The 22518-nt window shown below is 35.4% G+C and overlaps 1 protein-coding gene across 1 annotated transcript in view; it reads left to right on the top strand.

Annotated features, from left to right (window-relative positions):
- The window catches only part of LOC129370909 (mannosyl-oligosaccharide 1,2-alpha-mannosidase IA), a 190230-nt gene that overhangs the window by 75702 nt on the left and 92010 nt on the right, over nt 1–22518 (top strand). Inside the window, exon 2 of the mRNA XM_055047184.1 lies at nt 7692–7788. Coding sequence (XP_054903159.1) covers nt 7692–7788 — 97 coding nt within the window. The remainder of the gene's footprint in view (nt 1–7691; nt 7789–22518) is intronic.

The raw sequence follows: 22518 nt of genomic DNA, 5'->3' as shown, positions 1-22518 counted from the left end.
AAAATGAATAATAAAAACCATCAATAACATTGCGTGTGGTTCTGAGAGGGTGTGTGTTTTATTTAAAGTAGAACATTTACATTTCAGATTTGGGATTCAAAAGCTGCCACTCCACCCCAGGATAAGTTAAGATTTTTGCTTTAACTGACATACTTTTGTTCTTTGGTTAGACTGTATTTTTCCTGGGACTTTTACAATTATTATCCAATGTTTGGAGGTGGTCAGGGGAGTTGTTGTTGTTTTTTTTTTTTCTCATTTGTTTGTGATACTAATTCCAAGATGTTAATTAATTCCAGACATTATCGACCTATTCAGACTCTGACCCTGGGTTTTTTGTTTTGTTTCAGTTTGTTTGTAGTTTCCCAGAGTGTTGTGCTGACTCAGGATGGTCTCACTGGCTACTACAGACGTGAAGGAATCTGTCAACATTCATAATTAACATATTTTTAGTAAGCTGGAGATGAGTGTGCAAATATAATTATGGGATGTGAAAGGTGTGTAAAACAGACAAGATGTTGAAAATGAGGAGGAAACGATGCAACAAAAACAGCTGATTTTACATTTTTGATGCCAAAGGCCCTGGTGATTGCAGGTGATTATGCAGCAGCTTGGGCCCTGCAGTGATTTATTATCTGATAACTACAATCTTTATATTCAGAAAAGGTCTTGAATAAAAACAAACTTGGTTGTTTTTAATATTGACTTATGAAGATATTAAAAGTGGCATTACAGGGGCTGGAAGAAGATCTTTATCGGCTATGGAAATGTTTACATGCAGGTATTTGTAACTAACGGTTATAAAACTATCTGTTGGGTACACAATGTTATTTTTTTTATTAAAAACAACTGTAAAGTACAGCATGTCTACTTTAGAGCTACATAAAATACATTTCAATTTACCTGAACTCCCTTCCTTATTTTGTGAGTTTTCCACTTCACTTTAAAGAAAAGACACTTTTATATAAGATAATTCTCAATATCACATCAAGTGATTAATTTAAGCTACTTAGTATTGTCTGTTTTTGCTTGAGTGATCGTATTGAGAAATAGCATCTCTTTTTAAGATGCCATTAACACCATCTAAATAAAGCTTTGAGGAAATAAAAATGAAAAAGGGTAGAAAATGCAAACACTTCCTAAAATAGCATAGCTTGTAAAACTATGGGAACTAAAATCCAACCGTTTATTTCCAGAAAAAGGCTAAATAAAGCAAACGTGATTTATTAAGATGGTTATATAAAGAAACATGATGAGACGGTTACTAAAGACAGACCAAAATAATAATACACACATAAAAACTAACACTTTCCAGCAGTGGTTCTAACATCAAGTCATTGTTCTTGTTACAAATTACGCCATTCAACATAATCCAGCTCCCATGCAGAAAGTTTGATGGTTTCTGGTAAACATTTTTCTCCTGAACTATCCTGGCATTAGGTATTCCTTCTTCTGATAATGCATAAGTCTAGTGGCTCGTTATGGACATCTGATAAATATATCCAAATATTGCCAGTGGTGGGTGCAAAAGTCCATCCCTGAATACCTAATGTCCATCTAAAATTAACGCCATCTTTCAACTCGAATTACATTCTTGAAATTATTTCTTGTTATATCAAGGAACAATGGAACTTTTGCAATTGTACTGTAGTTGTATCATTATGAGTCCTGTTTCACCTTCTTCCTTTGTAAGGATGAAATTATTTTATAATCAGGCATTGTTGTTGGAATATTTGTTTTTTTATCGCAGCCATAAAGCAGTTTAACATATGAGAATGTTTCCTTCCACTCTTTGCGCCATGTTCCTTTACTTAAAATGCTCCCAAAGAGAACTGCAAGGGATTATAGTGGATTTCCCCAATAACATACACATACAGACACGCGCACGCATGCAGACAGTTGAGCAAACCTCCTGAGAGACTCCAAGTTGGTTTCTCACTTGGTTTTTGCTCCATTTATTTCAAACTCACATTCTGCTGCTAAAGTGTGACTCCCAGAGGCTTTCCACGTTTAGATATTGGACCTTTAAGAAATTTTAAATATTGCATGCACCAGTGGGTGGATGGATGCACCAGACTCTTTCGAGTAGCCAAACATTCTGAAGCTTTTCAAATTTTTTTTTTATCCATTGACTATTCTAGTGGGAATCTTACTAGAAATGTGCAGTGCATGTGCTGCACTGGGTTTAATAGAGGGGCTTCTTTTTAAAAAATAGGTATGTCGTGTTGTCAGCTTCATTGCAGTAAGGTTTTTATTTCCCCAACCTGAAACTATACAATTTAAAAATAAAACTAAATGTAATAATAAAATTCCATTCATATGGTTTCCCAGTCTTACTCTCTCTGCTGTACAAAGTATTGCCTCCAGAAAAAGTGAGATTTAAAAGGTGTTTTAATTAGCAATTTATAAATAAAAAAACTGCAAGCTGTAATGTTTCTCTTGGGGCATCCCCACTTGGCTATTTCACTTTGAGCTGTTACACATTGTGTTCTGTTTTTAATTATTTTATGTCTTTAGAAGCATTGTGCTGTTTTCTATAATCCACTTTTGTAGTTGAGGACAAAATGATTAGTCCCCCATAAAAACTGTTTTAATAGAATTTTCCACTTGCTTTCAACATAAACATGCTATGTTAACTTGGCACGTTTGCATAAATTTAACATAAGAGCAGAAATTCATTGATTGTTCAAAACCCTCAAAATTATTATCCCCTTAAGAGCTAAAATTTAAGCAGGAGCTAACAGGACTGTCTTAAACTGTCTTGAACAAGTCCATCCTTGTTTTAGGTATCTGATTTCTTGCATCCAGTTATGTTTGCTGATCCTTTTTGTATAAACTTGTACTGGAAAAATCAGTGATTGGTAAGAATTTGGGTTTTAAATTCACAGTTTGGTATATTTTGATACAGCTCCCATGCAATAAATCAATATATATATATTTTTTTTTATAAAAAATTTTTTTCTTGGATGGCAGTAAATATTTTACAATTTCTGAAATTGGTTTTTATCATGTTCTAAAACATAAAGCAGTAACTATAGGACTACCTTGAGAATTGGTTGGATTCATTTTGAGAAATAATATAAGCAGGCATAACCAGTGCCTGAATAAATCCACTGTGCACAATATGACCTCATAAAAACAGTCAGTTTGATTTGTTAAAAGTTGTTAAAATAAAGCTTCTGCTCATATTTGAGAATGAAACATGCAGTTGACACAGGAATACACACATGCACATTCAGCATGTTTTCAAGTATAAACAAGGCTATATTCATTTGGCACACATGCGTACTAAATGAGAGGGCTGCACATTTTTGGCATAACTGCAGTTTATGTTAACTGCATTTTGGTATCATGTCTATTCCTGCTTTGTTTCCATTTGGATGGAAATGCTTGTGCTCGTCTCTTTCGGACAGCCAGTTATTGATCGGCGCTGCCTCTGTTGTGATGTTGTGTTGCTACGCCAACGATTCTACAGGTGCGTGATCTCTGTCCTCCCACACCTTTGACCCACTGCAGTGCACAGCAGCAGTAGTAAGCTATATGGATCAAATATCAGTTTCTTTGATGGAATGAAGAATTTTCAGTGTTTCCCAGCAGGAAGCCGTCTCATCTCTGCATGGAGTCTGAGTTTCATTGTTGTGACTTTTTAGTCTAAAAGAGAAGCTGTAGAGGCAGTAGGATGGTGGAAATTATTTCAGAAACATTAAGAAATTCCCTCAATAATTATGCAGAACTCTAAACATGTTACTGAGATTGTTGCACAAAAATATAAAGTAACAAAATGCTAGATTTGAAGGCATAAAAGCTGAAACTATCTTGCATTTCTCCTGTAAATTCCTGGTAACATTTTTTTGTTGTTGTTAATAATAGCAGATTTCTGTATCATTTGTCTGCCACTGTGAAACTGATTTCAGGTTGCTGGAACATCCTGTGAGCCTTCAGCGATAACAATAGGAAAAATACTTTCTTTCTTTTCTTCTTTTCATTGTGTCACTTTTTAGTAGGGATATTTATGAGGCAACAAGTAAACAATATGTCTTCAAAGATAATATGAGATTGGAGAAGTATGTCATTTATCATTATCTCACAGATATAAAGTTGTTATCCTTGTTATATCCAGTCACTGCTTTTGTGGTAATATGTCCTCTAAACAAGCAGTCAGTTTCTGTGGAAAAAAAATCAACAATGTTTTCAACATAAAGCAGAATCCAGCTCCTGGGGCTTGAGATGACAGAAAGGAGTCAAACTCTGTTAAACTCAGAAGCACTGAGCCAGGAGTTTGCTCTGTGTCAAAGAACACCAGAATATGCTGTAGCAACAGCTATAATAGTGGATATGAGAAACAAACAAGAAAGAGAAGCAGCTTAAAGAAGTTTAGAAACCAGTGCCCTTATTAGGATGAAAAGCAGAGAAAACTCGGGTAATATCAGTAATTTGTCCTTCACCGTCTTCTTTTAGGAGTGAGATACATCTAAACACACAGTCGCTTTGTCAGATCTAATCCATATGTAAAGAAAAAAATGTTGAGATAACATGAAGGATGATAATTATCTGCATAGATATGCAACACAAGTCTGCCAAAAACATTAACTGAAACATGGAGTCCACATTTTACTAACAAATCATTTCTGCTTTTGTCATAATTCTTGATCTTTGCCTTTTTAAAGTTGCCAAAGGAGTCACTGGCAGCATAACAGACTGTCAGTTTCAGATAAAACAAGAGGAATTTCCTGGGAGGTTTTGTTCTGTGAGACAAAGCGTGCTCTGGCTTCACTTAGAGGTGGATTGGCAATTTTTTATTTTTTTTTGTCATTGCTGTGACAAGATAAAGATCACTTTCAATATTTTTTCTTAAGACTCATGACTGCCTTCTCCCTTTTTGTATTTGTATAATTTATTTCATCTGGTTTTACTTTCCCAGCCAAGCGCATTCACAAAACAAAACAATGTTGAAAATATTATTGTAACCAGCCTGTCTTCTGATTTGTGAATAGATTGCAGGATCTGGTACGTAGCCTGAGTAATATGTTATGTATCCCCCAATCGCCAGATAACAAATTAAATTGGCGCTGTAAGACAAAAATGAATGCATTGTTTGTGATTAATTTGTGATGAAATATCTCCTCCCTGACCAGTTGTTGCCTTTTTGTTGTTACTCTGGGAAATTGCTGGAGTTCTGCTTGCTTTGAAAGGATTTCCTGCTGGAGGGAATCTGATTCATGTTGTCTGTTTTCCACTGTCTTATTTGAGCCCACCTCCAGAGAGCAAGCAGAGTCATGTTGTATTGATAAGAGATGACATTGTGCTGTGGGGGGAAAAAAAACAACTCCAGCTTACGACATTCAGTCTCTCCAACTGATAGCATGTTGTACAAAGATTCCCTGCTTTATTTACATGTGTTGCAGTGCTCTGAGCAATTTCATTTGATTTCTCTGTCATTGTGGTACGTTTTGGAAACAAATGTGCTTTGAAGCAAAACAATTTTTTCAGTTTAGATATAAGCAGTTTAGATGATTCAGTGGTTCGTGCATTTTTGCCACTCATTGATATGAAGGAAGCATAATTTTTTATCCGATTGTTCCCTTTATTGCAGAGACGCTTGTGCCCTTTTGTTAGAAATGAGAAATGTCAGACGAGATAAACAAATAAGCAGAGCAAGGCCCACCTTTTATAGCCTTTTTAAATTTGCTTTAGGATGGTGGAAGGTTGAGTCTTCAAACAGATTTATGTTCAGTAAAACGATGAGAAATCATTTTATAGTCTTGTTTTACTTCACTGTGGCCATTGTTTAAGGACATCCTGTTTTTGACCTTGCTGACACCCCTATGTAGTTTCTTCTGTTTTCTGAAACAATCCAGATCACAAACAATTTATAAGAATCTGTATTTATTGTTTCATATTTGAGACTAGTTTTGACAAATCCATGTATTGCATATATAGCAGTTTGTCGAATCTAATGCATGAGTGATTTCTTTTATAGAAATGGAATAAAGCTTTCATAAACTACATTTAAAAAAATCTCAGCTCATTACAGGGTTATCCTGTTTCAGTTTGATCAGTCTAATGGTGCTATCAGACTGAAAAAAGCACCTGCTGTGCTGCACTCAGAAGACCATTCATTTGTATTGCCTGCTCTGTGCACCAACAGTTTGCCCTCAACCAAATGAAGCCTGTGGCATGGTCAGAGTTGAAATTTGTTGAACTTGGACCGCTGTGCACTTTGACGCTTACTCACAGCCAGTAGACACAGAATATCTATCAAACTGCTCCCCACCGAGTAGAAAGTAGCCAGTCAACATGGAAACTGATCTTTTTCACAAGCCAAACTCTGCCCTCTGAATCATTCATCATCTTTTTTTTTCTTTTGTTCTATCTTTCCCCATCTGTCTCACATGTAGGGTTGTTCTGCTGTTGGCTTTATTTGTAGAAAACAAATGCATAATCATAGCTACAAGCAATTCAGTTTTGTCAATAAACCCAGACACAGGTTTACCCATTAACTCCTGCAGAGAGCTCAATGCGTGTTTGTAAGCTGCAGAAGTATTTTGGAATTCCAACTAGAGGTAATCAAATGTTGTGCATACTGATTAAAAAGTTTACTGAGGGTTATTTTGCTTGGGTCAGGGACAATTCTGTTTGTTCAAATGGAAATCAGAGCAATTTATGCAGTTTACATTAAATGGTAGTATTTCTATGAAAAATGGAAATACTATAGATTGATATGGAAACAAGTGAAACATTAGCAACACATTCAAGTGAAATAGATTTAAAATAATAAAGGTTAAATCTGTATAGAAGAAGGATTTATGTGATCCATTGTCTATCCATTGTATCACCATCCTCCTATGTGTCCAAGTTTAAACTTGTCCTTGTTGTTTTGTGCTTGTTTCTTTGAGTATATTATTTTGATCTGTCTCATGTAACAACACTGTAAAGATTATTTTACAGATTTTTGGGACTTTCACACAAGAGTTAATGTCCATTCTTTAAGTAGATTTAGTACATTGATTCCCTCCCTCAAAGCTTGGATAATAATGATTGTTTTAAAACTAAATAAAAAATTGTTGGAGAGTAGTTCATTGGCAAATCTGTGGAATTACACTCCATTTATTCAGTTTGCTCATAGAAATTAGATAAACTGTGTGAACTTGCTAGAAAAGAAGAAAAAACATCAAAGGAGCTAAAGAAAATATGTAAATGTATTTTACAGAGATTGATCAGGTGATTGATCTACTACTAGACTGTGTTTGGCTCCCAACACATTATTCAGAAAGTTTATAAGTAAGAAAATGTATTTATCAGCTTCAAGACATCTTCAGGGGTTTTTTGCCAATAAAAAATGACTTTTTACTTTCCGTCAGTTGAGAAAGTTTTGGTGCACTGCAAAACAAATCCACATAACGGTTTCCATTTTCAATGATTTTCATCTTGAGAAAAATGTTTTCTTTTCCGTCCAATGGCACCAGTCAATCTTTAATTTAGAGCAGCTGCTGCAGGGAAAATGTCAGTCGCATTGTTTAGCACTGTGGTATATGTGTTGTAATTGTGTGTTTGTTCTTTATCCACTTCTGATCAATACCCATCATTTTCTTTGCCTTGAGCGATCCCAATTTAATTACCACTGTAGTTTCAAGGAGTGATGCTCTGCCTGTGTTTTGTCCACTGACCAATGTGTCCTCACTCTTGTTTCGCAGATGATGAAGTTTGCCTGGGACAACTACAAGCGATATGCCTGGGGCAAAAATGAGCTGCGACCTCTGACGAAAAACGGCCACCTTGGCAACATGTTTGGTGAGTTTCTACAACTCAGTTGGTGGTGCAAAATCCAATAATGGTCATTCTGTGTGTTTTGTACAACCGTTTACTCCTTGGTAAGTTTTGTTCACAAATTAGAACAAAGCCCTGAACCAAAAAGAGAGACAGTGTATTTGCATATATCTTCATGCAAATACACTATATAGCTTATCATTGTTTTTTATCTGCTGCTACATCACTTGATTGAACAGCAAAAATCATAGTTTGGCTCAGTATATTTCGTAAAAAATATTTTTAAAAATGTTGATGAAACATAATTTTTTATATTGGTATAATAATTCAATTGGATCAAATCGTAACGCCGCTCTTCTATAATAGACTCCCATCATCTCTGTGTACAGCAGACGGTATGTTCTGAAGGATATATCTATGATTTATAAAATTGGACTCTTGATATTAAATGTAACAGGTTTCAGATGTTTGCTTCGAATTGTGCTCTTGGCACCATGTCGTTCTCAGCTTTCACCCACCATGGAAAGTTTCACACAATGCCAGGGGAATGAGGCACCAGCCTCTAATTGGACCAAGATCCAGAGGGATCCTCAGGTCCTCTTCAGCAGAGCATATCAGGCTCTTCTCACTGCTGCGCTTGAGGGAAATCCCATGATGTGGGCCTTAATAAAAGGCGGATCAGTTCTTAATAAGACTGGATCCACGGTGTCTTCCATACCTGAGGTCCCACTCCCTCTTATCTGTAGGGATTCAACATTATTGAAGATGATGATGACACAAGCCTTTTTCTTTCTTTTTTTTTCGCAAAAAAGGTGTTTCCTTTGGTGCTGCAGCTCCTGTGAGACTGTGAATCAGAAGTCTGTTTAAAGCAAAGCTTATGAGGCATTACATTTCAAAGCAACATATCCAGAATTACTTTCTGATGTAAAATAACAGAAATTATTTCACTACCAAGTTAGGCAGACATTTTGAAGCACCTGTTTGAAGTAAATTATTTCTGAAACTACCTGGGGTATAATGTACTGAGGGGTCTTGTAAATTTAGTTTTGAACTTTTAATTGTAGTTATGTAGAGCATTTCCAGTTTTACTTTAATTTTATTATTGCAGAGAAATATGTACTTTTTTAAGATGGAAGGGAATAATTATTGCAACAGCCTTGCTCTCTTCCTCCCAAAGCTGTATCACAGAAAAACCAGGGATGGTGCTAAAACCAGTTCTAGCACATTCCTATGCTTTGATCTAAACCACTGGTGTCAAACTCCAGTCCGCAAAGGCTGATGTGCTGCAACCTTTAGATGTGTCTCTGCTGCTGCTGCTCGGCGAATCAAATAATTAGGTCATTAGCAGGACTCTGCAAAACTTCCCTGCATGGCGGGAAGGTCAGGCAATCATTTCATTCAGGCCTGCTGGACCATGGAAATATGTACAAGTTGCAGCATGACAGCTCTCATGGGCTGAGTTTTGACACACTGGAGTTATAACATCAGTCAAACAGAATGGAGAGCATCTGTGAACAGCAGTTTCAATTTTATAACAGATTCTCAAATACATTTAACTTGGTCTTGGACTGGGCCATTCTGACACATGAATATACAGATGAGTTTACACACCACAACCCTGGCAGATACAAGTTTAATATTTTAACTGTATAAACATATTTTATTGTGTTTAATTCTAATGTTTTGGAGTGATGCAGAGATCTGACTTGGGTCTGTGAAATTAGAAAGTTTCCCTTTTCCCTGTTGAAGCAAAGCCTCCTCACAGCATAAGGCTGCCACCACCAAGTTTTTACAGAACAGAGTATGTGTTCAGGGTCATTTTAGGTGTTAGTTTTCTTTCACATCAGCAGTTTTGCATCAATGCAATGTTTAGAGCTAGTCTAATCTGAGTACAGCAACTTGATCCCCATGTTTGTCGTCATCCCTAAATAATTTGTGCCAAACTGGAATTGAGACTCACTTTAGTTTTTTTTTCCATCAATGCTATTCTTGCAACTCCTCCCTAAGGCCAGATTGCAACAGTGCAGTGATTTTATTCTGTGGAACAGAATAACTTATAACACTATGTGGAATTAATCTTCATAATATTTCTGAAGTGGGTGACAAAAAGCATTAAACTTTTGCACCATATTCAAATCCTCTGAGATATGCTGTATTTGAAGAACTTATGTGTTTAGCCCAAACCTTTCTTTCTGGGAAGTCTTCTCTCTTGCACAGACAAAAAAAAAAAAAAAAAAAAAAAAAAACGGAGAACTTAACTGTTTTAGTTTTTTTTTTTTTTTTTTGGACATTGCATCTTTCTTTGTATTCTTGTAGGAAAGAGCCTACAAGAATTTTTTTTTTTTTGTGGTATTTATTAGCTGTTTTACAATAATACACTTTCAAAATGGTCCCTAGTGTTGGATTTATCTGTCCAACACTAGTGGTTGATGCAATTATAATTTAATCCAGATGTCTAATAAGCTTTTAGTTTTATTTTATTTTATTTTTTTCTTGCACATTCAGAATATTTTACAGACTTTTTGCCGATAAAACTTTCAGGGTGAAAGAAGCTGTTGGTTTTCAAAGACTCTTAGGTTTGAATCAGTCTCAGTATGAGACATCAAGGCTTCATCTAATTACCCAGCATGTGATGTAATGCATCATTAGGAAAGAATAACAGCCAAGGACACTGAAGGCTAATAGGCTGTGCTGTTGTCGATACTTAAATTTGAAGGGTGATGGAAATGATGATGGATTCAGTTACACTGATTTGTTTGCATTAAAGCTGCATTGAGACATGGCGAACTCCTGGGTTTCTAAAAGAAGACTGAAGCATGCTCTGAGGAGCTTTTTATAAATATTTCTGAGGACAAAGCACTGGGAACATTCACAGTTTAGCTGGTCCTTAAAGATTATTCACAAACAACTTGCGATTTTTTCCAGATTGATCTTTTAAGGTTGCTTTATTTTAAAGCTCTATGCCAGATTTTAAGTGCTGATAATCATAACTACAACACTACATGGAGGTATTGTGCAGCACAGAGCTATAATGCGCTTTCGATGTAATTGTGTTTACGTGCTTTAATTTACTTTGGGGTGTAAAGTTCTCACCTTTTGAGCAGAACTTCTAATAGAGTGTGAGTTCCTGTAACAGTTCAAGTTAGATAACAAGCGCTTTAAGAGATAAAGGGTAAATGCCATTCAGTCTTTCAGGCCAGTGGATGTTGCCAAGGAGGAGCATACTTGTAAGATGCAGCAAGATGCAGTAAGAAAATTAACTTTTTTGTCTTGTTTTTGATGAGAATCTTAAATTATGATCTGAATTACTGAGATTTTCAACAACTTTTTACATCTCAATACTTCCTTTAACTTCATTGTAAACCTCAGACAGATACTCAAAAAGCTAATTTAAGTTTTCCTTCAAAAGTTACAACTTCCATCCTCACAGGCTTTGTTTACAGCTGGGTCACGTTGCTGCCAGGAGATCAGAGATCAGAAAAAAATTGCCTGTATTGATCAGGATAGATTAGGCTAAGAAGGTCTGCAGCTCTAATTTTTTAATGTCACGACATTGATACTAGATGAAGAAAATGAGTGTCACTGTTAAAATGGATGGTAACCTTGGCATTACTGAGGTATTAATTTATCCACAGGAAAAATTTTCATCAGAATTAATATGAGTAGGGATAACCTGTCTCAGCCATCTTTTTTGTACTGCAAAGATTAGAAAGAAATATTGAGACAGCTTCTCTTTAATTATAGTCTTCTTGTTTTTATATATATTTATTCTATTACTATTTGATGCATGCTTTGAAATTAAGGTTTTAAGAGATAATTGTTACTTTTTCGATTATTTTCTAACTTTCCAGTTTATAGTCCAGAGTTCTAAAGAAATTTCTGCTGTTAGGGTAAAAGGTTTCTCATAATTAACAAAAAAATAAAAATAAAATTAAATTAAAATAAAATCTTTAGCTTCAAGCGGCTAATTGCCATTTTATCAGTGCAGCTCTGCTAAGCAGTTATATAGCACACTTCAGTTCTGATCCTATTGATATGCAAAAAAAGAAATGTTAAAAAACATGGCTTAAAATGGACTCTCCATCATTGGAAGAATGAAATGTCTCATTCTCAATCGACTCCAAATATGCAGGGAGGAAAACAACTACTTTCATCTGAATTTGGTTAATCCCACAAAAGTATATATCTTCCTGGCGTGTTAGCAGCTGGCATCATTTACCCTTCCCTTGCTTTGTTGCAGTGTATTATCTGAGGACCTAGGGGAACAGTGAAAGGGCATCTGTCTAGTGAGTAAATGTCACATTGGGAAAGGCGGTGCAGGAACCCAGGTATGAAATTGAAAGCTGTGTTCTTTAATTTAATCCCGAGAGCAGACATAGATGCAGTGAGATTGAATCTAATCTACAGACAGTATAATCGTCAGAAGCTTGTCATTGTGCTGGAAGTCACCAGAACATTCCTGCAGCATGACACTCATAAAAAGCACAACTGCCCGACCACAGAGACATTTTGCTCCTTAATACCCGCCTGTCACAGTTTCTCCTGCTATAATCTGTCTTTCAGTCTGTCTTCCTCTTTGTCCTGCATTCCTTTCTATTTTTAACATAATCTCTCCCTTCTTGTCTTTGTCACGACTCTCATGGCTGAAAGCAACTTTCTCTTAATTCTTCTTCCTTAAACCTTTTTAACTTGTGCAGTTTTTTTGTTTGTTATTTTGCTTATTAAAAATAGTTCTTAATAAGTCATAAGGTGATTATTAAGTAGCTTGTAAGACTTTTGTAATTATGACTTGCAGAGAGATTGTGTGGGAGTAAAAGATTCATTAGGTTAAGAAAATGCACTCTTCAGTTAGTATGAGTGACTTTTTTATTTCTAATCATAATAATGTTATGGTTTATGGTTAAAAATGTGTAGATCTTATATATAAAGAGACCTTAAATAAAAGGAGTGGTTTTGGTGGTTATTAGTCTTAACATTTACTGTTGAAACAGGATATTTACCAAAACTGTACAAAAATAAACTTTTACTGTCTCATAATGAATCAGACTGTTTTCATCTATTTTATGTTTGTTAGAATTACAAAAATAAATTTGAAAGTGAAGAAAATTTTTTTCCTTGACTTTTGTGAAAGTTTACCAAATTGATCACTAATCAATTTGCTAAATTCAAGATGTCTTTGAAGGCTTCTGATAGAATATGAAATGAAGACACACCTGTGACACACTCATTGTGTGGTGCTATGGGAAAATGAAGAATTCAGCCCAGATGTCAGGAAGAGAATCACAAACCTGCACTTGTCATGTTCATTTGTTCAGCCATCATGCCATTACAGATTACAAATGAATGCATCTCGGTGCAAAAATAAGGTAGTTATTAACAGAAGGAAAGCAAAGGATCTTGTTCTGATGCTCATCGAAACTGGTAAATGTGTCATTATGCAGTTACATGGATCTTGTACTGACAGGAACTGAAAAGCCACTCTCAGAGGAAGATGTGAAAAAACAACGTTGACAGCCTGACAATAATTTGCAAACATAAAAACCTTCATTTTAGACAAAGGTTGATTGACCTGATGAAACTAAGTGTAATGGTTTAGCTATTTTTGACATCATATTTGTAGCAATAAGGGGATCATTTCAAATTATAAAATAATATTCCAACTGTGAAACATGGGAGAGACACTATCATGCTGTGGGACTGCTACGAAACTTGTGAATTTAAAAAAAATAATAAAAAAAACCTCTCCTTACTTTTTAATTTATCTGATTGAAATTTATCATACTGACCTAAAAATGGAAACATTCTGATTTATTGTTGGCTAATGATTTTAAAAAAGTTGTCTTTTAATACAGTGCATCTAAATATGTGCTTTAAACTGTAGGTCTGCAGTGTCTGCTGCTCCCTTTTTATCCCATTAGATTAGTTTAGATTATTATGTCAGTTTAATATCATATCTCCTGGAGTGTTATGACAGAACAGGGATCAGGGTCTCGGTTAGTCTGACTCGTGACGTTTGCTTTGTTTCCCGCTTCAGAAATAATTTGGGTCAAATATAGCAGTCCCTCAGTATCACCAAGGAACTGCTGCAAACAGGGAATAGAAACATGAACATTTTTATATTATTTGGCAGAATAAAAGGGTTTGAAGCTTAGTTTAATTTATTAAGGACTTGCTTCAATTCAAATCGCTGAACTGTTCTCTGTGTATATATATGTGCAGGGCTTTGTTTACCTCTTATTAATTCTGCATAATAATTTATAAATAAGGGTTCAAACAGCTTTGGCCTTGAATGAGTTTGTCATTTTGTGATTTACTTGTGCTAATATGTTTGAACGATCCGCCTTCAGTTTTGGCTCAGTTTCTTCACTGTGACCGATGGACATCATTGATTAAGGTCAGAAGGATGACATATAGGCTTCTGTTGACATTAAGTCTTTCACTGAATGCAAAAATTATATCATCATTCTGTTGCCTCTCTAGAAATCTGAATATAATTTTATTTTTGGCCCCTTTTTCATTGAAAACTGAATTCAGTTTTATGTTTTAGTTTAAAATGGGAACTTTGTAGATTGAATTCACACAGAATGATTTTGAGCATTTTTTTAAGATCGCATATAACACTATCAGAAAGCCTGGTGTTAAAGAAGCTGACTACTCTTAATTTTTTGTATAATCAGATAAAAGGAAAGTTGAGTGCAAGAAAAAATATGAGAAAAATGTGCACTTTCAACAGTAATAACCACAAACCTGTAAACATTGAGACATAAAGCCTGTTGAAATGTTTTGGGGACCTTTCAAAGGTGAGGACTGGAGCTAGCGCTAACCTTTGCAACTAGGGAATGGGCTACAATTCCCTAGTTCTCATTGTTGAACCAGAAACATCAGATGCAATTTACCTGAACCAACACAAAAAATAAATCAAGTACTAAAACTCTGAAGAAAGGATGAGAGAGACACAGTTCACATTTCTTGAGGCCCAAGAGGAAGTTTTTATAATCTGTTCAGCCATTTTTGTGCTGGTGGTATTAACTCTTTGTTTATTATCAAGTCCAAATTAGACACAATGTTAGACTTGTGAATTTTAGAGGCCTTCATGTTTTCCTCTGTTGACAAGTTTATAAGTAAAGCAGTTTTCAGTAAAGCAGGTCTTTACTGAAAGCATCACAGCGTTTAGTTGATCTATAGACCAATGGGAGCCTCTGGAGTCGTGAGGAAGATGTGAGGGCAGGTCCAACAATGCAGACAAAATTGATCAATCTGAAGTCATCCTGGGTTTTCTCATGAACTCAGCAGTACCACCGACTGTTCGCCTGCATGTCATAACACAGTGATGTGATGAAGGAACTCAGACCCAGTATTACTATTGAGTACCTTTCATAATCCTTTTTTACAACTCCTTTAATGGATATGTTAATACTCCAGGTTTGTGAGGTTTTTATTCATGGTAAGCCATAATCTTCTGAAATAATAATAAAAAAAAACGAGGAACTCTACTTCACCTCTTGTTGAATGGAGTTTTACTTTCTGAATTAATTAACTTTTTAATAATATTCCAATGAACTTAGAAATCACTTGACAATAGAACTGACAGCTGTTCTGTGGGATTTTAAAAAGTAAATGTCTCCATATTTTCAATTAGTTTTAATGAAGTTACATCTTAAATTTGTACAGTCTTTAATTGCTGCTTTTATTCAATTTCCTTTTTTATCATTTTTACTTAATGTGAAATCCCTTATTTATTCCTCTCATGTGTTGTAGCTCCAGCTGAGGAATTCAAATAATATATTATGACAATGTAAATCATTCAAATTGTCCTGTTGCTGAAAAGATGCTGTGCTAAAGAAATTGCCTTGCTTTGTGACGAAACAAGATTCATGTGAACCTGGAAAAAAACAACAACAAAAAAGTTCTACTTCTAAATCTTTTTTTTTTTTCTTTCAGGAAATAGAATAAAATGATTATTTGGTGCAGTCTGTTATGATTTTTCTTTAAAATGCCTTTCATTTTTAGAACAGACAGACGTTAGGGTTCTGCTTTCCAACATCAATCTTAATATAAAGCTCTTATATACAGTTATAAACAGAAAACCTTTGCAATCAAAGAAATATAACTGTCATATGAACTACTTTTGTTTCCCACATGTTTTCGAAAATGATTTTCCAAGCTGCAAATTTAATGACAGCAACTTTGAGTTTTAAATTATGGCATTTATAGGAGATTAGGACTGAAATGTTTAAGCTTATCATTACTATTTTCAGTTTCGACTTATACTTTACACTATTTTAGCATAAATTCCTCCTGTACATATTGGTTTCGTAGATGTTATGTCTTTTCAATTGATTTTAATAAACTTTCTTCTTGCTGAGTTTTTGTAATGTTTGAAAAAAAAAGTATATGTAATTTTATGCTTTACAAAACCAGATTTTCTATATAATTTTACGGTTTTTGTATGCTGACATACTAAATATGAAATCAGATGTCATGATTAGTTCTTTAGTACTTCAATAATCTTTTTCACAAACATTACTCTTGAGTAAAGTAACTAATAGTTGTCTCAGATGACAACTATTAGTAACAATATGATGAAGCAGTGCTACATGTACTTGAGTACAATTTTTGGGTACTCAACCTCCATCTGATCGGGATCAAAACTCAGCCTGGAGCATCAGCCATAATGCCGTATTTTCTTTACTCTGCAGGCTATTGAGCAGATTTAAATCTCATGAGTTCACAGGACTGTATTAAAAAAGTGTCTGAAAGTAATGCAGAGTCATTTTGGGACATCTGTCCACAGCGTGAAATCCAAAGCCCTGAGAGGAAGGAAATTTAAATATTTGGCCCCCAGAGATTTTCTGACCCACTTTTGCTGAAGAGGACATCCACTCCAGCGCCAATGACTCTATATATTTTCCACTTATCTTAAAGCCTGGCATCACAGAACCGTTAGCAGTGAATTAAATTAGGATGTTAAACAGGGAAAGGGGCTTCATCTTGAAGAGCTAATGCATAGTAAGAGAAAAGACGACGCTGATTTTGACCCTTAGACATCAATCCATGCACACTAATGGAGACATGCAAAGTAGAGAAAAAAAGCATCATTTGGTGTTCGCCTTTTTGGTCTGAATCCTTGATTTACTCATTCCAGTTTTTCTAAATTTAAGGACTTAAATAAATAAGAACTAAAGGTTGTAGTTTTGTAGTTTTGGAGTTGTAGTTTTGAATCCAACTGAGAATGAAGAAATGACTCCCTGTTATGTTTAAAATCATGTTCTCAACCCTTCCCCAGATATTTTTTTTATGAAATAGGAAAAAAGTGCATTCATATACATGCTACATACTAAAATTATATTTTAGTATTTGACATGAAAACCTCTCATCAGCGGTGACTAGAGAAAATGATCCAATCCTAATCTCTGTCTGATTGATCAATGCCATGTGGCTCACTGGTAGAGCAGAAGCACAATGTACAGAAGGTGTAGTCTTCAACTCATTTGTTTCCTCTTCAGTACCCAGTCCCAGGTCATTTTCTGCATTTCTTCTCCTTCTTTTGCTGCCCTTGTTCCTGTCAAGCTTCTATTCAATAAAAACTACTAGTGCCTTGAAAAACATTTTAAAAATCACAAAGTAGTTGTCCAAACCTTAAATGCATGTGTTCATGTCTGAAATTGTCAGTTTCCGCATGTCGGTAGTAAAAATGCACTCCGATAATTTTTAAACCAAAACTGTGCCAGTCATGTAGTAGTTAAGATGCAGGGTCATGCATTTTTAAAATGAAAAGTATTAATGTCGGTTTAGCCCGAGAGTCTTAAGATTTTTTTTTCCAGACAACTGGGAACAAATTAACCCAGACTGCTTATTTCTGTTATTAATCTTTTATGACTATGTGTCTGATAAACACAGCTGTCTTCTCTGATCTGGAAACAAAGCTGATGGTGAAGAGACGACTCTTGGACAGCCTCCAGAAGATTTTTTTTCTTTCTCCTCTGCCTTTTGTTACCAGCCTGGGAATTGGCTCGAGAACAATCCCTCAAGTAAACATACATTGTCAGTCTGATGTCCTTGAAACCTTAGAGATGTTTTACATTTTACTTTGGTTTCAGTAAAGAGATGGGACAGACATAACTGAGCTCGTCTGCTAACCTCCTTTGAGATTTAGGCTTATGGTCACAGAAGTGCTCTGACCTCCTCACACATTTCACAAGTTTAGTTTGTAAGCCCATGTAGGGTAAAAGACGTTTAAAGGTTTTGAGATATTTTTAAGGTGTTGGTTGAGAAGATGAATAGTTATTACATTGCGCAATATGTTTATCTAATTCCATCAGGAAGATTAGTGATCAGGTGGTGTTGGCTCTAAAGATATAGCAGATTTATTTCAGTTATACAAAATGAAAGTTGCTGAATGTGTCAGAAGTTTTATCTGCTGTCAATCTGTCCAATACATTTTTTGATTGTAATAGCTTCATACTATGCCAAAACAGCACTCGCCACAATTAAACTATAATCTCACCCTAAAAATGTAGAAAACATTTAAGTTTGTTTTATTAAAACAAAGGTGTTTTTCTACACAAAATCAGTTTCTCAATTATTGCTATGCCTTTTGTCAATGCTTATTACCAATATTCTTTTGCCTATCAGATGCCATCCACTCTTGTGTTATTTCAAGAGAAGCAAACAGACAAATGGATGTTTGATCATTCGCTCTTGGACAATTTCTCTCAATCATTCAGAGGCCTTGCTACTCTCTTATGCTCTCTTTTGTTCAGCTCACCTCACAGGTTTTCTGAGAAATTGTCACAAGAAAAGGTTGAGATTTTGTGTGATGATCCATTTCTGTACTGCCACAGGTTGAGGATCATTATCCTGGTCAAACTCCCAGCGATGATACAGTTCATTGTTTTTAAGCAGGGGATAAAATGTACTCGTCTAAGTATCTAAGATACTTTGATGCTTTCCGCACAATTAATCTTTGTTTCACGCACAGCCCAGCTTGGGGTTTTGTTCCTGAAAAGTTTTATTATGTTCCCATCTGACTATAGCGCACATTTTTTTTTTCTTCTATTATTTGTGGAATGACTCCTAAATAATCAGTTTGTTCTTGAACCTGAGATGGCAAAGTTCTCTGACACTGAACATTAAAGATTTACTTGGGTTTGCATAGTTTTTTTTTTTTTGCAGATATATTAGTATAAATTAACTTTCCAGATTTCAGAGATAAAGGAACAAAGCACTCATCTAAGATGTCTAAATAGTTAGACAATAACTCCTTTTATTTGTTTTCGATAGCATTCTTATTAGAGTTTTTATATAATACTGACACTGTCTACTTTTGCTCTGGAGTAAGAAGCCAACCAATCACACAGACTAAGTGGAGGATTAGAGAGATGTCCTCCTCACCCCCTATGAAGAGCGTCATTACTCCTGCGGCTGCTTATGTGGGTCACTAACTGAAGAGCTCACCACGTTAAATGCGGGTCCAACAGCTGCTTGGGACACTACTTGTGATTGTTCTGAAAAAAAGAGGGAACATCACATTACGTGTAACAGCCGCCCCTCCCTCCCCCGGGAGATTTTTCATCAACAATAGACGTCCCATGGCTGTTAAGGGGATTGGCCACATGCTGTTATGCACAATTGCTACACAGCTTTTTTGTCCCTCTGCTACAAATGGCACAGTGAAGACCTTTTTCATGCATGGAGAAATGGTTTTCTATTATGGTAGCTGGGCGTTATAATTCTTTAATCTTTCTTTTTTAAACTTTGTTCCATCATCCTGCTTCACCTCCTATTTTTGACCTCCTGCACCTTCCCATGAGGTCCAATTAAAGAGCATAAGGTCATTGAGTTTGGTTGAGAGTAGTTCTGGATTGCAGATTGAGTCATTTCCACTGACACGGGCTGAACCCTTCACCTTTTCTTTCATGGCATGGCCAGGGACCATTTAAAACCAGTACCGTTTATTATGAAATCCCAAAAGCTCTTTAAATGATGTAAAGAGCTGCCATGGTAGAGAACAGAGGGGCTGGAAAGAGGTGGTTTGAAAACTCGATTTAGCTTGAATCGATGGCCCAAATGATGAAGCTGTACCTATTTATTATTCAGTCTTCTCTGGCTGCAGGTGCTGCAAAAGGTTATATAAATATTTTATAGAGCAGCTGGAGATCTTCTGGGTCTATGGAACCCCTCAGAAAAAAAGGATTTTCACAAATTTCCAATGTCTTACATCATCACTAATCAACAGAATGAGATACAATGAGAGAGTAAGGACGTCTAAGGTGGCATAGTCTCAGAACACAGCATTGCATAAGAAGGTCGAGCAACTCAGACATGCGTATATTTGCAGCACATATATATATAAAAACTGCTTTAATGGTTGTGTGAGTCTTAACCTTTTGGCCCCCTTCATATGCAAACTCCTCCCGTTTTTGTTATCAAAGGAACACTTTGATGAAAAGCACTCAGCTGGCCACTGCTACCATGGACGATTACCTACTTTCCCCCACCCACACATTAGGCGAAGCAGACAGGTTTTCCCTCCCTTGCAATTACCTCCCACTGAGTCTCCTGCCCGGTCATGAAGGGGGCATTGTGAAGGTGAGCTGGTTTGGGGGAAGGGGAGGTTCATTAGTGTTCTTTCAAATGTCTTCTCAAATGGTGCCTGTCACCACCTGTCACATTACATTCACTTGCTGTGAAGATTGTTAAAATTCACCCACTTTCCTTTTCTACCCCAACCAGTGGCCTCCATCAAGATGCAATTATATGTCTTTAAAACAACTAGCATCAAATGCATACCAAGAAGTGTGACACTTCCCCCAGTTCATCACAGAAATCCTTTGTTCTGATTTTTTTCTTTAGTTTTATTTTTTATACCAAAACTGTGTCAGTCTATTCTCATATTCAGTCTAAGGTTGTGACGCAGGTTAATTCTTATAATATTCATTATTTTGTCAACAGAACACATTTTATTATTTTTGCTGTGTCCAGTCTACAAATATTGTTTGTTGATTAACCCCTCATTCTATTGGTGCTAAATAAAATACAGTCACTGTTTGTGAGACATTTATTGCGCAACCAGAGGTACTTATGATAATATACAGTATGTAACGTTTCAGGCTCTAAGCGTGTCAATAATTTCTGTTTTGGATTATAACAGTGTAGAACAATCACACCTGCCATGCTATAAAATGTAAGAGCTGTATAAAATGCTTTAAGTCTCAATTCACTGCAGTGTACATTCTATAATAATACTCCCAATATAGTTTTATTAACCTGTAAAGAAGTGTATTATTGATTCTTAAACATTTCACAGAGATTCTTGGTAAATAACATTTTTTCTTTTGACATGGGGAAGGCTGTAGATTTGACAAGTGTCAATAATAGTAACAGAATCCAACAGCGGCACCTCAATTTTTCCCACATAAAGCATTCTTTTATTGCGTTTTGCCTTTGCTATTATTGTTTTTGAGGTTTAAGTTCAGCATTGGTCTCCATTCTAGCAGGAATCCTTTATGACATTTTCAAACCCCCAAAGTCAGACAATGACATTTAAAAATAAGCTTTGGAGGCAGTGGTTTTTACTTGGAGAAATTCCAGTTTCTCACAAAGGGGAGAGTAATAATACTTGACACACAGGAGCAATCATACATTTTTAAAACTGGAATAAGGTGTGGATTTAGTCCCTGTATTTTACTTTTAATGGAACTGTAGACTGAATAACTAGATATTTAATTTTTCACCATATATTTGTTGTTTTTTTTTTTTGACAGATGGCTGTTGTTGTATTTTTCCTGAGAAAATAAGTTTCAAATGTGGCTAATTTTCTTTCTTTCTCTGAATTACCTTTGACAGAGTCTGGAATTGCGTTTTTTTTTTCTTTGTGAAAAATTAATTAATTAATAAAAAAAAAGAGTTTGACATATAGAGTCAAAGAAACAGTTTTTCCCGTTGAGCAACAGCACTTTTTTGCTTGTTCTGCTTAATACTTATCGGACACATTAGGTTGTAATGAAATGTTTGTCACAAGAACACTTTATTCCCCAGCTGACTCAAACTCCTCTTCTTTTTTAGAGAAGTGACATACAATTACTCCTCTAATTGAAGAACAATGGAAAGCATGATTTCTAAATATTTTATATTTTATAAGTTTATATTTAAAGGTTTCATTTAAATGTGATGATACAGGTACTCCTGTAAATAATTTGAAAACAAAGCTTTTACAGTAAACATCATTGGAAGAGAAATGTCCATGAGCTCAATTAAACGATAGATATAATGGTAACTATAGTCTGAACCATTTGTATGAATCTAAAATTTTTACAGTATGCACTCTGTACTGTGGGAAATAACCTTCTGAGATGGTTAATTGTTCTGCATATAAAATGTTTTGGCTATGTTTGCCTCAGTGTCTGTGCTAATTCATGAATTAACAGTTAAATATCACAGGACACCAAGAATGGAATCAGCACTTCCACCCAACAGCTTGTTGCAATGTCATAAATTTATGACAATAGAAATATCATAAAGGGTTAAGCCTAGGTTAACTCCTTTGCTGAAGAATGAAAAGCTAGAAGATCTAGGAAAAGAAGAAAAGCAGCTTAGATACCAAACAAAAGAATAAAGAATGACCTCAAACTCAATTTTTCTTTTTTTTCCCCATTTATTCATTGCTTACTATGCCATTCATTGGTGTGGTTTGCTCTGCTGACCTGTTAAAGCAAGTTACAAAAATAGTACTTATTATTATTACCGTTTATT

This window comes from Poeciliopsis prolifica, unplaced genomic scaffold, assembly GCF_027474105.1.
Source record: "Poeciliopsis prolifica strain line A6 unplaced genomic scaffold, Auburn_PproV2 SCAFFOLD025, whole genome shotgun sequence".
NCBI lineage: Eukaryota > Metazoa > Chordata > Actinopteri > Cyprinodontiformes > Poeciliidae > Poeciliopsis > Poeciliopsis prolifica.
The sequence above is the reverse complement of the archived record's forward strand: the minus strand, read 5'-3'. Positions and strand labels throughout refer to the sequence as shown.